The sequence below is a fragment of the Glarea lozoyensis genome, assembly GCF_000409485.1.
Source record: "Glarea lozoyensis ATCC 20868 chromosome Unknown GLAREA3, whole genome shotgun sequence".
Lineage (NCBI taxonomy): Eukaryota > Fungi > Ascomycota > Leotiomycetes > Helotiales > Helotiaceae > Glarea > Glarea lozoyensis.
The window spans coordinates 2,241,724-2,259,177 of record NW_007360998.1 but is presented as its reverse complement, the minus strand read 5'-3'; the positions used below and the strand labels follow the sequence as shown (position 1 = coordinate 2,259,177).

At 47.1% G+C, this 17,454-nt stretch overlaps 6 protein-coding genes across 6 annotated transcripts; 4 read left to right on the top strand and 2 right to left on the bottom strand.

Moving 5' to 3' along the window:
- Positions 1–226: 226 nt before the first annotated feature.
- Positions 227–1,282, top strand: GLAREA_00733 (uncharacterized protein; the record flags this gene model as incomplete). Its single annotated transcript, XM_008085491.1, has 2 exons — positions 227–337; positions 389–1,282. 2 exons carry the CDS (start codon positions 227–229, stop codon positions 1,280–1,282), a joined length of 1,005 nt encoding a protein of 334 aa, XP_008083682.1.
- Positions 1,283–1,924: 642 nt separating this feature from the next.
- Positions 1,925–3,501, top strand: GLAREA_00732 (Amidase signature (AS) enzyme; the record flags this gene model as incomplete). The annotated part of the gene is made up of 5 exons (XM_008085490.1): positions 1,925–2,177; positions 2,228–2,535; positions 2,590–2,953; positions 3,010–3,221; positions 3,310–3,501. The coding sequence occupies 5 exons, from the start codon at positions 1,925–1,927 to the stop codon at positions 3,499–3,501; spliced, it is 1,329 nt and encodes a 442-aa protein (XP_008083681.1).
- A 983-nt stretch (positions 3,502–4,484) lies between these two features.
- GLAREA_00731 (PLP-dependent transferase) lies at positions 4,485–6,271 on the top strand (the record flags this gene model as incomplete). The annotated part of the gene is made up of 4 exons (XM_008085489.1): positions 4,485–4,649; positions 4,701–4,734; positions 4,785–5,929; positions 5,978–6,271. The coding sequence occupies 4 exons, from the start codon at positions 4,485–4,487 to the stop codon at positions 6,269–6,271; spliced, it is 1,638 nt and encodes a 545-aa protein (XP_008083680.1).
- Positions 6,272–6,601: 330 nt separating this feature from the next.
- On the bottom strand, positions 6,602–8,332 carry GLAREA_00730 (Cytochrome P450; the record flags this gene model as incomplete). The annotated part of the gene is made up of 4 exons (XM_008085488.1): positions 6,602–7,072; positions 7,123–7,498; positions 7,543–8,107; positions 8,164–8,332. The coding sequence occupies 4 exons, from the start codon at positions 8,330–8,332 to the stop codon at positions 6,602–6,604; spliced, it is 1,581 nt and encodes a 526-aa protein (XP_008083679.1).
- A 674-nt stretch (positions 8,333–9,006) lies between these two features.
- Positions 9,007–10,866, bottom strand: GLAREA_00729 ((Trans)glycosidase; the record flags this gene model as incomplete). The annotated part of the gene is made up of 2 exons (XM_008085487.1): positions 9,007–9,426; positions 9,484–10,866. The coding sequence occupies 2 exons, from the start codon at positions 10,864–10,866 to the stop codon at positions 9,007–9,009; spliced, it is 1,803 nt and encodes a 600-aa protein (XP_008083678.1).
- Positions 10,867–12,374: 1,508 nt separating this feature from the next.
- On the top strand, positions 12,375–17,107 carry GLAREA_00728 (BRCT; the record flags this gene model as incomplete). The annotated part of the gene is made up of 8 exons (XM_008085486.1): positions 12,375–12,485; positions 12,552–12,828; positions 12,882–14,853; positions 15,070–15,181; positions 15,484–16,148; positions 16,214–16,606; positions 16,653–16,951; positions 17,025–17,107. The coding sequence occupies 8 exons, from the start codon at positions 12,375–12,377 to the stop codon at positions 17,105–17,107; spliced, it is 3,912 nt and encodes a 1,303-aa protein (XP_008083677.1).
- Between the last annotated feature and the right edge of the window lie 347 nt (positions 17,108–17,454).

The window sequence follows — 17,454 nt, the reverse complement described above, 5'->3', positions numbered from 1 at the left end:
CAGCTAATGTCCCAATTGTAGGCTTCCGGGAAAGTTCTCTTTTCGGAACCTTAGGCAGAAAGCTTTGTGCATCATCACATGACCAATGTGTGTCCTCGCGTCTCCTCCATGTGTTCCAAGAGGAAAAAGGGCCCGTCAGAGTGTCGAAAGTAGACTTCAAAGTGGGAGTCTACGAAGCCAGGTCGATCCACAGGTAATGATAATGAGATAAGCGGTCACACCAAAAATGAACTTACCACAAGAATCAAGAAGCATAGCTTCATATACGACGCGTCTAGATCAGACGCTCAAGATTTTAGAAGAACGTGTCAAGCAACAAGAGCAGCTTCTGGAAGAGGTGATCCTTGATTACTTACATCGATATATGTTAGAGCTGACTAAGACTTAGCTAAGAGCTTCCACGGCGCCTGTTGAATCTACCCCTTCCGCTGATTTGAGGATTGAAATACATCAAATACTATCACTCAAGGCAGTATATGAGGATTTGAAACCCAAGCAGCTGTGGCTTCCGGGGCCTGATTCCCCTCTCTCAGCATTGTTAGCAATACAATCAACAGACAAATGTATAAAGGGAACACAAGACTCCATTCAGCAGACTCAGGCTGACCTTGAGGATACCCGCCAGCGTCTTGCGAAAGAGTCAGCGTTTCTTGATGATTCTAGAACAATACAGGCTGATATCAGAACACGGATATTGGTGCTGCAATCACAGATTGATGATCGAACTCAGAAGCCCCAAAGTCAAGTTGCAAAGGACATGTTACGTGAATTGGAAGCGAAGGAGAATTATTACAATGAAGAGACTAGGAGGCTTGTAAAGGCCTTTCAAACTTTTATCAACGATCATCTGGCGCCGATGCTAGCCGCTGAGGAACTTGGAGGGCCGATTGTGGGTGATGATCTTGGTGTCGATGAGACAATGCTTGAAGCTGGGTTCAATGCTCAAGGGAGAGCCAAAAAGCCAAAGAACCTACCCAGTGAAGACAAACGCCAACAACGAATTGACCAGATATGGGGCTCTAAGCCACAGAGCGGTGATATGGCTGAAGCCGAACAAACTTGGGATGAGAAAGATGCTGCTGGAGCCGAAATGCGAGACTTGACAGAGCAGCTGTTAAACCGTCTCGTGGAGGCTGGTGGTACCGGGCCAGGGGCATATGTCGAACTCACCCGAGAATCTGCTGCTGCAAGATTCTTGGTCAGGTCAAAGGTTGCGCAGTTTCATCCGCGGGATGCCAGAAAGCTCCGGCTTGTTGATTTTGGCGGCGAGGTGGAAGACTAATTGCGAGACGGTACTTGCTGCTCTCCATGGTGATGACCGAGTTGGATCCCAGGAAGCACAATTGACAACCAGTCAAGACATCCGATACAGCATGCCAAACACGATAGCGTAAGCGCAGTGTCCTTCCGACTCAACTACTTGATATTGCAGCCTAGATTACTGTACAAGCGACGATGAGTTCCTCGTTCAAATTATACGAACAGCACGTGATGTGACGCGAGGTCTCCATGATATCGAAGCACTTTGAGCATGATCAGGACATATCAATTATTTGATCAGCGTGGCTGGAGATGAATCTTAACATAGTTGACGCTTATTCCTTGAATGGCTACTCGACCGGCTTCCTGGTATGCGTTCTGATTATAATGTCGCTGTTCCGAAGATAATCGGCATACATCCGAAGGCCGAAGTCTAATAGTACCCACTCTTGAAAACAGTTACCTAGATATAAACATGAGCATGCCAAGTGGCTTTGGCCAAAGAAATTTCAGCTTTCTTAACAAATATATCACCTATACCCATCGCTGTTGTTGGAAAACAAATCTTTCGTCTCAAAATTCCTCCCGACATTTATTAACCACACTCAAAGATCCAGAACTTATCCTGTATAGCCTGTAGCCAATCACACTACGACATTTCATTATGGCTGAACATTACCGCTTAGACGCTAGTCACGCATTATCCCTAATGCAAAATGGTGACCTTACCGTTGAGGAATATGCAAAGTCTCTTCTCTCTCGTATCAAGGAAAGAGATCACGTTGTCAAGGCTTGGGCATACCTAGATCCTGATTTTGTTCTCAAGCAAGCTCGAGCACTTGACCAGATACCAGCCGAACAACGCGGGCCGCTTCATGGTGTCGCCATCGGAGTGAAGGATGTGATTCTTACTAAGGGTAATGAGCTCTTCTTTCTCTTGCTGAGCATTAGGTTGATGACAGATTAGATATGCCAACGCAACATAACTCGGCAATATACACGAGCAGTGAGCCTAGTACAGTTGATGCTGCCCCGATCATCACACTCCGTGCTTCGGGTGCCTTGATTTTTGGCAAAACCACGACAACAGAATTTGCGTCCGTCACTGATGGCCCAGAAACCAGCAATCCACATGACTCGACTAGAACTCCAGGTGGCTCTTCAAGCGGATCTGGAGCTGCAGTTGGAGATTTCCAAGTCCCAATTGCCTTGGGAACTCAAACGGGTGGTTCAACCGTTCGACCAGGGAGCTTTAATGGCATATTCGCTTTGAAGGTGTGTTTTGAGTAGTGGACTGTAAATCCGTTTAGTGAGCTAATACGCGCGCAGCCGACCTGGGGAGCAATATCTCGTGAGGGTTTAGCACAGTACTCGATCACATGTGATACCCTCGGACTCTATGCTCGCTCTGTTGCTGACCTTCAACTCCTCGCTAAAGTATTTCAACTGGCCGACGATAAACCCGTCAAGCCAACTCCATTTGATATTAAACGCTCTAAGGTGGCATTTTGCAAAACAGCCAACTGGCCCAAAGCTGGACCTGGAACGCAAGGTGCCTGGGAGAAGGCCAAGTCGATCCTAGAAAAGCAGGGAGCGAAGGTTGAGGAGATAGAGCTACCTGAAGACTTCGCTAAAATTAAGGATTGGCATGCAAATGTCCTTGCTGGCGAAGGTCGAACGTCATTTCTGGGAAGTATGCTGCCGTGCCTGTCATTTCAATACTATGTGCATGTCCCTAATGGAATCTAGATTATCTTCTTGCAAAAGACAAAATGCATTCGATGCTTCATGGGCATGTAGAAAACCACACCAAACTATCCCGGAAAGCACAACTCGAGTCTTATGATGGATGCGCAAGGCTACGTCCAGTCTGGGATGATCTTGCCAGCAAATTTGACGCCGTGTTCACACCTAGTGTTGTTGATGAGGCTCCTGTAGGTCTGGGGAGCACTGGAGATGCTGTTAGTTACCCTATTCGTTTTCCCCAATGGCGTGTTTTCAATTAATACAGCGCCAAATATGGACATTCCCCTTACTGATATACCACAGTCTTTCTGTTCGATGTGGACCATTCTCCAAGTTCCGTGCCTAAACATTCCTGGCTTTGGGGGAGAAAATAAGTTACCTATCGGTCTCACCCTCGTAGGTCCGCGGTATACCGATGAGCATGTTCTCTGGGTCGGAAAGAGCATTGGGGAAGTTTTTGCGCGAGAGGGTGGTTGGAAATCAAAACTGATCTAAGAACTTGAACAAGGAGTAGACTTCTCAAGTATCAATCCACTCTGAGCCTTATAGCTTAAAGCAAGTGCCCTAGATTTCATTTCGCGGTGGAAGAGATAAGCGGTAGTGGTGTTCTAACCAATTTAGTAATTACAACATAAACAAAGACATAAATCTTTTTATCTTGACAGCACGATCTGGAGTTGCCTGCTCTCCCCTGCATATTCGACGAGAATATGATTTGTTGGATGTTACATATTTCAACTACCCCTTATTTTGTCCACGGCCAACCACAGCTCGTCTCATCTTAGCGGCGAGGGTTGCCCTCGAAAAGCACTAACTCGGCGTTAGTCGTGTGACCTAATGATAGTCCATTCATCACGTGTGTCTCTACATTCCAGGTTCTTTGTTGCTATTAGTCAATTTCCGCCGTTAAGCGGCTTAAAGCGATACCTTGCGGCTCTAGTAACGGCTCGATAAGGAAATTATCACAAATCGAACGTCGAGAGTTATCAACAATGGGGTCGAGTCTACAGTGTTTGGCCAGGAAAGATAGACCATGACTACAACCAAACGACAGCACTTGGCGGTGTTTACCCGATTTCGCAGGGCGTCCGGTACGAATAGCTTTCACTCGCTCAACATATCTGCTCCACCGAGCAATCCTACCTAAATCCTTTTCCTCGCCGTACTAGACGGACTTCGGAGCAAGTACTTCTTCCTCACCTGTTGTCACCTTCAACTGTGCCTCATACGCACCATCTATCTTAATTATCCAATTCACCCCGTTTCTTGACCGCTTTCACAACCCCCCACTGCTGCTCCAAACAGCGCCCTTGATTTGACAAATAAACCGACAATCAATCGCATCACAGCCAGTCACATCCGACAGCTCAGCGGCAGACTGCATATAGAGCTGGCATAAGTACGTACACACTTCGACTGTAGGTGTGCTACGTAGTTTACTTCCAGCATCACATCTTACAATTCTCGATCTTCAGAATATGGCTCCTCCAGCAGCTATTGAAGTTCTGGCAACTTCAGACACGCAAGGCATTGTTATACCAGATGCATTGACCGTCAATGGTGTTTCTGCTAGGCGTGCGAAGGCGGGAAAGTTAAATGGAGGAACCGCTGCGTTTACCAGTAGTGATTTTTTCAAGCATCCGGTGAGTGATGAGATTTGTGCTTTTTGAAACTCACTGACGATCTGACAAAAGTCATCTGGCAAACCTAAAGCGAAAAGATGGGATAGTTCGTAACCCTGGTGCCCCACTCATATCACCTACTAACCTCAATTGAAGATTATCTGAGTCTTGAGAGTAAATCTAGAATGCCATCCAGTCTGAAAGGTGCGGCAAAATATCTCGGTAAACCTGGGTTAATATCACTTGGTGGTGGCTTGCCATGCGCAGAAAACTTCCCAATAGAAGAGTTGACTATCAAAGTCCCTTCACCACCTGGGTTCAGTGAAGAAGAAACTAGTAAGACGGGGACAACTGTCACGACAGGCAAGTACGATGTCTCAAACGGATCCGGTGCGTACGACTTGTCGATTGCATTGAATTACGGACTGGGAGTCGGCTCCGCGCAGATGATTAGATTCGTGACAGAGCATACAGAGATCGTATGCAATCCTCCGTATGAGGACTGGCAATGTGCTCTCAGTGTGGGAAGTACCTCATCTTTGGAACAAGCATACCGAATTTTCTGCGAAAGAGGTGATTATGTCATATCAGAAGAATACACCTTCGCCTCAGCAGTCGAAACCGCTCTTCCATTAGGTATCAAATTCGTAGGAGTTCAAGTGGATTCCGAGGGTCTCCTCCCAAACTTAATAGACGAGATCCTAACAAATTGGGATGCCACCGCTCGAAAAGCCCGAAAACCACGAGTTTTGTACACGGTTCCATCCGGTCAAAACCCTACAGGAGCAACACAAGGCACAGCGCGACGCCAAGCCATCTACAAAGTAGCACAAAAACACGATCTGTACATCTTCGAAGACGAGCCGTACTACTTCCTCCAGATGCAACCGTATACAGGGCCCAACTCCCCGCCCGTCCCCGCCCCCAAGACCAACGAGGAATTCCTCAAGGCGCTCATCCCGACGTATCTGAGTATGGATACAGACGGGCGAGTCATGCGTATGGATTCGTTCTCGAAAGTCATCGCGCCTGGCACGAGAGTCGGATGGGTCACTGCGTCCGAGCAGATCATCGAGCGCTTCGTCAGACATAACGAGTGCTCGAACCAGAACCCAAGTGGGATTTCACAGCTAGTGCTGTACAAATTGCTTGATGAGACATGGGGCCATCACGGGTATTTGCAGTGGTTGATCCATTTGAGACTCGAATACACACGCCGGAGAGACGCACTGCTCGAAGCGTGTGAGAAGTTTCTTCCAAAAGATATCGTATCGTGGAATCCGCCCGCGGCTGGCATGTTTGTAAGTCCCACCTACCCTCTGACCATTTCCCGGTACTAACATAGTAAGCTCTGGATGAAACTAAACCACAAACTCCACCCCTCGCAGTCCACCAATAAACCTCTCACCATCGCCGAGATGGAAGATCAAGTATTCCTCGCCGCCGTCGGGAACGGGGTTCTCATCTCTCGCGGTTCCTGGTTCACAGCCGAGCGTGAGGGATTCGAGGCGCATGAGCTGTTCTTTAGGGCTACGTTTGCGGCTGCTACGGAGGAGAAGATGGCGGAGGCTATTTATCGGTTTGGTGATGCTGTTAGGGCGTGTTTTGGTGTTAGTAATGGAGGCGGGGACGTTGAGGCTTAGGTTTTGAGGTTAATTGGTGTGTTGCAAGAGGAATCTCATGGGCTGAGGAAGCTTTTAGTTTTTCACTAGAAAGATCTCGGGGATAGTGTGTACTTCAACATAGATTGTGATCTAGATAGATGAAATGCAGCAGTGTGATAGTAAGCGCCACATGAATTTGAAAATTCGGGCCTGGAGTAGCATGGAAGTTACCTCTACGCGCATTGAAACAAGATAAGAATATTTGCGATCATATATTACATACTTGTATTGTACATCTGCAGTGAAGTCCAACATGTCCCAAAAAATGATAAGTATTCGCTTGATAACCATTCCAAGATATTCCAACATCTACTTCTCGCTCATCTCACCGCCCTTCCTATCATAAAAGCTCACAAAAACTCCGTCACCAGGCTGCAAAACAATTTCCGCCTTGAGGGTCGGATTTCCTCCATCCCGCCTCAGCATATCCGACTCCACCCTCTCAAACCTCTGCATAAGTCTCACAAGCGTGTATCCCATCTCGGTGAGCGCAAACTGTTGACCAATGCAAATCCTGGGTCCACCGTTGAAAGGGATGTATTGCCAGGGTTTGGGCTGCCATGTCTCCCAGCGTTCCGGGGAGAAGGTGAGAGAGTCTGGAGTGAGATCGGGACGGCGTTGCATGATGATGGTGCTGTAGCCGATGGGTGTGTCTTTGGGGATGCCGATGGGGTCGAGACCGGAGGGTCCGCCCCCACGGGGGAGAGTTGTGTCTTTTAGGGCGAGACGAACGTTGAATGGCACGGAGGGGTAGAGGCGGAGGGTTTCATGCATCACGTTCTGGAGATGGATTTAGTTTGTGGAAACTAAGATGGAAGGGTGATGCTTACCTGCAAGTACTTCATATTCTTCAGATCGTTATACGTTGGTGCCCTCTCCAATCCAACGTGTTGAATGATCTCTTCTCTTAATTTCTCGACTATCTTGGGACGTTGAGATATCTCGTAAAATGTCCAGGATAATGTGGAGGCCGTGGTATCACGACCAGCGAGTAGAACAGCAACGAGTTGATCGCGAAGGACTTTTCGGTCACGGGTAAAGGCTGCTAGGGCATGGAGAAAGGTATATCCTTCGTCTGACTTTGATTTTGTGGCCAATTCCTCAGGGGAGAGCGCGAGGGCTTCGTCGATGAATGGCTCGACAAACTCATTGAGCGTTTTGAGGTGTTTGAAGAATTGTTTTCTAGGGACGAGTTTGTTCATTGGGCTGTCACGTTAGTTAAAGAGCTGTGATGAAGGTGATGGACTTACCCAGATCGAGCAATGATATTTTGCCATTTCTGGACCTCGCCAAATGCCTCTGCAAACGCTACTTCATGGTTTTCGAGATTTCCGACACTCCTCCCAAGCAAGAAGTGTGTTGCAGCATCCAACGTGTAGCGGAACAACATTTCGCTGATATCAAATGGCTTTCCCTGCTTCCCGTCGGATGTTGTGCCCTCCTTGACCATCTGCTTCATAAGAATCTGTATATGTTCCTCAAAGATCCCCAAATCGCTAACACGGTCCTTGATGAACTGCGGTCGAATCAACTGCCGCGAATCGTGCCACTGATCCAAATCTGTTGTAAAGATTGAATCCCCCAAGAAATGCTTCCATTCTTCATGGAAAGGTTTGCCTTTGCCATAATCCGTAAATTGGGTTGCGAGAATCGTCTTTATATTTTCCGGATCCGCGGTAAAGATGAGACGGCGACCAAGAGGACGGGCTTCAACGGTGTAGTTTGGACCTTTGGGCGTCGAAAACCAATGTGTCCATGTTTGGAGATTTCTGTGGTTGATTGTTCCATGAATAGCGCGGCCGATCAGGTCGAGTTCTGCTCAAGTGTCAGCCAATTGAGCCATAGAATGAACTACGTTGAGAGTGATTTACGGAATGGCAGATAAGTCTGAGCTCGGCGGGTGTGCCCACCAAGTCGGCGAACCTTAATCTCTTCTGCTAGCCATGTTGTATTCCAAATGATTGCCAACACGGCAACAATTGCAACGGCCAGATTCAGAGGCGAGGAGTGCTCAAGCACCGTTTCGACGATGCCACCCATTCTGAATATTCGTATCTTTCGCAGTCGATTTTGAATATAGTGAGCCACACCACAACAGTTCCAAAGTCTTCTCAGAGTCACCAACCCGCTCAACAGCTTAGATGTCTCCTCATATATTCACGGTCGGATGAATTTTCGGCCATGTCGCAAGTTGCAAGCTCCGACATCTTCCAACCTCGACCTTGCATCATTGGGAAATTGTGGGGTTCGCAAAAGCTTGAGGTTCTGGCTTGAAACCACGCGATGGGCTTGGAAGGCCTGCAATTCGCTGTTTACTTCATCCACGATACGGGGATGGGGTATCGATGGTGGTTCACATGCCGACGGGAAGTGGTCGCAGAGAATCGATGTGTGTTCGTGTCTCTTCAGCGCAAAAGGGTGACAAGGATCGCTCTGAACCGAGATGTGGGGTAAATGCGGGGATCGAGGAATAAAGGACATGTGAGGGTACTTGACTTGTACTTGTAAGATCTCGCGATGATCGCTGTCTACATAAATGCGAAGTCTATCACGAAGAAGAAGAATGTCGAAGTTCAGAGCCACGTAATCAAAGCCTAGCTTCACTGGTGCTCGAAAGCTGTGTATCAATTATATTTGTAGATAAACCACCGGTACGCTTAAATCACTATGTACAACGCCAACTCCCCCCCAGACTGATCTTTTTTTGTTTCAAACTACAGCGAACATTCCGTCGCATTGTTTTGCGTGCAAAATACCATCTGGACAGGCCCAGCTTGGATACCACGAAGAACCATACGTTCTCTCATTTCTGCCAGTCTTGGGCTTGCAGTGATTTGACTCCTGTTTTGACCCGAAGCATCTTGTCTTCCAGACCAGAGTACTTCACCTGCTGCACTTGCTCTTGGCCATACAGCACCATCGAGGTTGACTGGGTCGGTTTGTTCAGACCACATGTGGACTTCTCCCCCTAAGACTAGATGCTGCTCAGCAGCTGGTACGCCTGCAAGAGGGTCATAAGCGTAAACAAGACGCCAGTTCTTGAAAGGAGAACAGTAATCGTTGAATGGATAAAACTGCTTGAATGATGCTCCGTTATCAAAGTCTAGCCATTGTCCTTTTCCACAGTCGAGGTACTATGCGATTGTTAGCACGCCAGAACTTGTAGTCAGTAGATGAATGCGGCCACATACCCAGGAGTTGTAGTTTCCAGCCAGTACCTTGTGGCCTTGACCCGTAATTAAAGCAACGTTCTCGTCGCTTTGCCATGCTTGTACGATAACATCCGATCCGAGGGTGAGATTCCAGACCAAAAGCATTTCTTCCCAGACAATTGGAGTCAGTCCGTTCTTGCGAAGTGCCGCGTGATTTCGGTCAACCAATTTTTGAATCAGCGGGCCAATGACAGCTTTATCACTAGACTTGACAGTAGGGTCGAGTAGATATGTATTGGTATTTACTTCGTCTCCACCTGTATGAAAGTAAGAGCTGTACGGTGAAATTCTTGGTAGAAGGTCGTTCCATAATGTATCAAGAAACTGGTCGACCGCTGGCTCGTTGAGCTTTAGCGAGCCACAAGGTGGTTCTGCACAGTATGTGTCCCAAGGATGTGCATTAGCTGCGGCGATGAGATTAGGATAGGCTAAGCTAATTGCTGTGGTGTGACCTGGCATGTCGAATTCTAAGAAGATTTCGATCCCACGCAAGATACCGTAAATTTGAATGTCCTGAATATCTTTTGGACTGTAGCTTAGCCCTGTCTGGTAAGCACCTTTGGCGGCTAACTCAGGAAGAGCTGGAATTTCTATTGGCCATGATTGAGAGTCTGTTATATGAATATGCATTCTGTTGAACTTGTTCATAGCAAGCGCATCAATCGTCCTCTTAATGTCTTGCACAGGATACCAGTTTCGAGCAACATCCAGGTTCATGCCCCGATGAGCGAACTTTGGCGCGTCAGAGATAGCAACGGGCGCCATGTTTGTATAGAGACCATTTCCGGAAGAATGAAGATAGAAAAGCTGGGTGAAGGTTTCAAGCGCGTGCAAGATTCCAACTGCAGATACCGCCGTGATACGAGCATCCCCATTAGTACTAATTGTTAGGTTGTAAGACTCATCAAGCTCGCCATCCAGGGGTTTATAACTTGTTGAATTGTCCTTGCCGGTTTGAATGATTGTTATCACTTTGATGGATACCCCGGAATTAGAGTTGACTGCCGGCTCGAATTTGGCGAGCTCATGTCGCGCAACCAATTTCCAAGGGATTAGGCTTGATTTGAAGAGAGTGTCTAATGTGCGTGTAATCGCCTGTTGCACGATGGACTGACTTGATAAAGCACCACCACTGCCATATCCGATGGAGGAAGACTGTACACCCAAGAACTGCTCAGTTTGACTGTTTGAAAAATTATCAGAGAAAGGAATCCACCATACGCTTCGACCATTATAGGTCACTTTGACATCAGAAGTAATCCACAACACCGAGTTGCCCGTCGACATAGATACAGGAGCAGGCCATATTGCCAGTGCTTGTGAGAAGAAGGCGAGAAGGGTACAGAGTAAGAAGAGCATCATGCTGAGGTACAAATGAGATGTACAAGATAGCAGATTGTTGGAACTCAAATGTTGTGACAAACGGAAACAAATGTGGGGGAACGCAAGCAGTTATATATGTCCCAATACCATTCACAACCTAATGTCCCACAACAGAAGATAGCTTGCAGTGAGTGAATCCTCCACCTCCTTGCCAGGACTCAGGATGGACAGCTGCAGGGAAGCTAGAGCCAGGCTAGCAAGAGTCAGGCTGAGTTGTGCGAGGGTTGGTGATTAAAGTTGGGGATCTGCTGTCATCCCAGGAAATTAACGAACTCTCGGATGCAAGAGCAGAGTCCGATGTCGTCTGGTATCGTCTTTCTGCTATTCAACATGGATGCACTCGCTTGCTCGGATCGTTGTGTCTACATTTAGGGGTGTTCTGAGTTGCCCGTCCCGTTTAGGTTGGATCAACCAACGAGCAGACGGCAGTGTGGCTCTGCAACGTTACGGCAGAACCAGCCGCCGTCGGTGTTTTGTCGACACTCGGAGAATACTTCTTGTGACGTCCTGTCGCTTGGGTGTGATGCACAGCACAGTAGTTGCACTGTTTGCGGGAGGGAGGGAGGGAGAGCGAGGGAGGTGCAAAAGGGCCGTTGGACCAGTCGATCGTGGTCGACGGTGAGGAAAGGCCGGTACCTGGACAAGGCCAACGACAATCGTCAAATCAAGTCGTTTGAGTGCCGATGGATCGCCAGTGATTAAATCAGTTTTATGCACGATTAGTCCGGGGGGTCATCCTGTCTCGCTAAACTGCTCGAGTACGCAGGCGTGTGCTCTCCGAGTCCGATATCCATCGATGGCACGAGGCTAGTCCGTTGACAGGTCTGGTAACATTAGAGTTGGATATTGTGAGTGGGATGAATAGAGATAGGCGTTAGGTCTGTGGCTGGCAACGGAAACATTATGCTTAAATGGCAGTGACTGACAGGAAGAACGATAGCTTCGCTAGGTACGCAAAAGATCTCACTAATAATAACTCTAAGACCACCAGCCACAAAAGGCGGCTTACAAGCGCCGACAAATGGAGCGTTTGATGTCGTCTGGGCTCTGGACAGATGGATTCCAAAGTGAGTAAGATCTTAGCTAACAGAGAATATCAAACAGAAGAAAATCACCCCTGTTTGGAAGCTTGAGAAGGGAACCTCAGGATACACCATATTTCTGATTAATTCACAAAGAAACTGTGACTTTGCTGCATAGTTCGTTTGTTGGTCAACGATGATCACCATACGCTTGAATCATTAATAGACGAATACCTCGTAGCTCGCTTTCTGGGTTTTAACAGCACAGATACGGATCTCAAAGTCCCCTCGGTCCCCTATGTACTGGTCCTTAGCGATAAGAGATGTGGTGCACGGCTCAAAACACTTTATCGCTCGGAGCTAGCATCGGCGATTAGGATACACAATCACGAGTGCACGCGACAGACGCGACGGACCGTTGACGGCAAGAAACAAGACAATTCTTCGCAAATCTCCCACTGGACAATGGAAACCAATTCAGATTCCAGCCGAGTTCTTGTCAATGGCGTCTCTGACAATACTCGTCCCTTAGCAGGTGCAGTCGTCTGCTGCACCTCGGTGCCGGAAGAGAAACGCGTAGGTTATTGCAAACGCTCTGTTCTGTTTCTTAAGTTTGTATGTCTTTCCTAACGTATCCTCCAGACAGCCCTCGCCGAGTATTGTCAACAAATGGGCGCGACCCACCGGCTGGACCTGACTGTGGACGTAACTCACCTTATTGTTGGTGATTACAAAACTACCAAATACCGCTATGTTGCTAAGGGACGGCCTGACGTCAAACCTATGACAATTGGGTGGCTTGAAGCTGTGCGAGATCTATGGATGAACGATGAAGAGATGGATGTAGAAGCGTTGGAGAAGGAGCACGCATTGCCAACCTTCAATGGTTTGAAGTTTAGCATGACGGGATGTGATGATCGTAAGTGCTATGCTGTAAAATGTATAAAAGGGTCCTGACTGACAGACCTCCAGCGGACGAAAGGTCGGATTTTGCGAATCAGGTCAGATCGAATGGTGCTACGTACGAGGGTGATTTGACCAAGCAAATAACTCACTTGATATCCTTTCGCACCGATGGCGCGAAGTACAATGCTGCAAGAAATTGGAAGCTTCAAGTGGTAAGCCCGGAATGGGTGCGGGATAGTTTGGAGCGCGGGATGATCCTGGACGAGAAACTATACGACCCTATAATGCCAGTTGAAGAACGAGGAAAGGGAGCGTGGGACAAAACCAAACCAAAAAGGGTATCGTTAGGAAAACGATCGAGGGATGCTAGTGTTTCTGGAATGGAAGGGGTAAAGAGGAAATTGAGGAGGACTGCAAGTACAAAACTTAACAGTCAAAGCGGACGGATGTGGGAAGACATTGTTGGAGGTGGAAACATTACGGAAGTCGCCCGAAGTGGTGTATGGGATGCCCAGGAGGTCACCACCCAGCTATCCTTTGCCAAACCCCGACCGAGAGCAGAAAATACAGTCACCGTAGGGCCGGCACAGCCTCTTTTGGAAAATAGAACCTCAACTAGTGGGTTTTTCAATGGATGCAGGTTCTACTCCTATGGGTTTTCTCGGGACAAAGAAGAAGTGCTTTGCGGCCACCTACTACCTCAAGGCGCTGAGGTTGTAGGCTCTCTAGATGAGCTACGATCTGTCTCGAATCTCGATCCTCCTGCGCATCTTTTCATGGTAGTACCTCATGACTTACCCATATCAAAACATCCTGATTTGCCATTGTCACAATTACTAATACGAAAAATAACGGTTTGGTGGGTAGAGAAGTGCATCCAGGAGAAGAAGTTTATCGATCCAGACCAGTATATCATTGGCCGGCCACTCCCTGTCTTTCCAATCGTAGGGTTTCAGGGCATGACGGTATGCTCTTCAGGATTCTCGGGCATCGACCTGCTACATTTGAAAAAAGCTATAAACTTAATTGGCGCAAAATACAGCGAACATATGACCAAGGACTGCTCGGTACTTATTTCCAAGTCTCAGACAGGCTTACGGAAAGACAAATACGAGTACGCCAAGGATTGGAAAATACCTATCCTTGCGGCAGATTGGTTGTGGGAATGTATCTCACAGGGTGTTAGAGTAGAACCAAAGGCACATACCTTCAGGTCACAGAAGCGTTTGGACGCTTTACCGACCATTACAGCTCCTCCGAAGACTAAGCCCGAAGAAGAAAAAGAGAGAAGTCCGCCTACGCAGAACCATTTAGCATTGAAGATCGAGGTGGAACGACAGCCAAGTCCGGTTGCTGACACTTCTGTGGTTACTGCTCCGAATCAAGCTGCCAAGATCAAGCAAGAGCAAGAAACACACTCTGCTCCTAAGGAGATACAGGCTTCAGACGCTACATCAGAAGACGCCTCGTTTAAATTAGACCCTCTGTCAGAAAGGGACCCCATTTCCCCGTCTAGAACGGTATCGACAGCACCAGCACCATCAGGGCACCCTCATTCAAAATCAATTCATGAAGATTATAGCAGCGGTATTTCGGACCTGTTGGCCAAAACGAGGCGGTCAGTACAGCCAGCGAGTAATGAAGGTCCTGAAGGCGTACGAAAACGTGGGCCCAGTCGCATTTTCGGACGGGTTGCCAGTAATATGTCAGCAACATCAAACACTCATTCACGCTCGGCATCAGTCGATTCGACGGCTACACATAGCAATGCAGTCGAACCTGTGGCCACGAAGGACGACCAACTAGCTATGTTTTTAAATGGTGATAGAAATATGGAGAAAGACAACGAGAGTCAGCCTCCGTCTACTCAGTTGCAGTACGCGGATGAAGAGAGTGCTGCGGTCACGGAAAGAGTCATGGCAAGAATGTTGGGCGAGAAGCTTCCACCCAGACGTTCGGGTTTGAAGCAGAAAGCGATAACTATTACCAGTGTGTCAGATTTAGAAACTAGAGCGAGGTCCACCAGGCAAAGGGCTCGGTAAGGTGCAATGTATCCTGTACCACATTCAGGATATCTTTAAGGCGGAAGCCTCTAGCAATGATGTTGAATACCAACTTTATTAAAACTATGCCCCTTGTGCTAGAATATAAACGTTTTGTCCTTTGAACATACGTAAGTGTCGTTCGGTTATTGTAATACTTGTCAGTACGTGAATTTTTCAAAACGATAGATAGACCACACTAATTTACACAGGCAAAACCCCAATGGCACCTACTTAGAGATGAGCTCTCGAAACTTTACCAGCTCAAGTACAAACGACAAAGCTCACCAGCTTATTAGAAGAGGCACAGCTACGGCACGTGACGTAATTATTGGGGTGGAGAAGACAACTTCCAAGCTTGTTTCACGATCTCCCGCCATAATGCGATACTTCGTGCCCTTACTTTCTGTGGGATATTCACTACTGTTATATTTGAAGCGTTGTTGATGTAAAATACAACAACTTCCCGAGAATCGAAATACTAGGGTCTCGATGGGAGGTACAGGACCAAACTATGCACCTCACGTGTGCGACCCTTGTCGACGAAGGAAGAAGGCATGTGACCGGGCCATACCAGTATGCTCTCGTTGCGAGAAGTTAGCCATTACTTTCTATCCTTTAAACAGCTCGTTAATAATAACGTTGCGTTTAGATTCAAAGTCAAGTGCTATTATGTTAACACCAAGACCGAGACAGCAACACCTGTAGTTGCACCAACTGATGTTCCATTACTACCAGGTCGAACCCCTCAATCTCAAGGTGTAGAATATCAGGTTCTGATAGAAGCGAGAAAACTCCTGAATGATATACTCGAAAGACATGGACACCTCACTGAAGTATGGGATGCGTACTTCCGGAATCTACACAGGTCACTTCCCATCATTAACCAAGAACAACTTCAACGGCAATTTACAAATAACGATGAGACTTCACAGGCTCACTTCCCATTAGTTTTGCTCTCGATATATTTATTAATAACGCGATTGCTACCTCATAATCCAGAAAAGGGAGACGATCAACTATATGTTCAGCTGAAGAGTATACATTCTCTTCTACAGTCTACCGGGAATGTGTCAACGGACCTCATCCAGGCGGGTCTTATGATTGCGGTCTACGAGCACTCTCAAGCTATGCATAGGGATGCTTGGTTAACTGTGGGAACTTGTGCCAGGATGGGTCATCTTCTGGGTCTACATACTTTGATAAAACAAGTATCGCCTCCTGAAGGCTCGCAGCGTGCAGGATTTGAAGAAAAGAGACGTTTATGGTGGATCATTGTGGTGCTTGAAAGGTAAGTAATTCTCTAGTTCTTAAGACTTGACATGTCACTGCTAACACATAACTTGAAAATGATAGAATCGTAAGCCACGACAGCAAAGACACTCGTCTACCTTTTGCCTCAGAACCACCACATGCTCATGATATCCTTCCCCCAAGATCTCTGGAAGTAGAAACTCCACCCATTGTCATCAGCGACATGCTGTTGCCCGAGCACATCAACCTGGAAGACCGAGGAGCAATACCCAGTCGCCAATTCACAGGCCTCGGACCCTTTCCAACCACAATCCAAGCCGTATATCTCTCAACACTCATTGACGAACATATCAAAACCACATTCTCAAACCCGGAGCTACGCAAACTCAACGCTAGAAAACTACATGCGTGCCTTGAATCCTTCTCGGGAGCTTGTATCCCCGGACCCGGGAAATCAGAAGGAACTTACTGTGGTTCCTACAGCATTCGAACATTGTACGTTTCCCCTCTCATCCACTCCGCATAGTTCTAACCATATTAGCGCCGTCTTCGCACTCTACGAACACGAACTCGCTCTGGCTGTCCAAGAAGGCGATCTAGACAGTATCTCACAAATCACCACCTCCTCACTCGCCCTCGCGAACCTTGTTATTTACCTCACTGGAAGTACCGAAGACAAACCTATCGACATGCCTACACTGAGTTATTGGAGTCATAGAATTACTTATCTCGCTTGTATGACTTTCATCAAGTACGCCCCGCGAGATGGGGATTGGGAAGGGAAGATTGAGGTTTGTCGGAGATATCTAGGACAATTGACGCCGAGGTTTCGGATCTATAGTAAGCTACCCTCAACTTGTTTTTGTTTTTGCGATGACTAGTGTAGTTGGATTAAAGGCTGACTTGTAAACAGGTGATGCGCTATTGGATATTGATGAAGCTAGGAAGAATGCTCTACGCAGTTCGGAAAGTACAAGCATGATGATAGATACGTGAATAGCAACAAGATCAGATACTTACACGAATCTTATCTGAATTTCATTTTCATACTTTGAATTATTATCAGCTGCAATCTATTAAACAGTGAAATTATGTCGGATTGTTAACCTAAAATCACGTGTAGTATTCATTCGGCTGAGTTCTATGCTATTTCTATATAATACCTCGTACGAAATCTGCTCACTCACTCTACTCAGGCATCTCAATATATTCCTTTCCCACTTAATTGCTCACTTCCTATAGTCACACCTCTACCCTAAATCTATATTAATGTCTATAGAGAAATATCCTAAATATTCTACACATATATCGATACGTTATCAAATGGACATTAAATTTGTGAG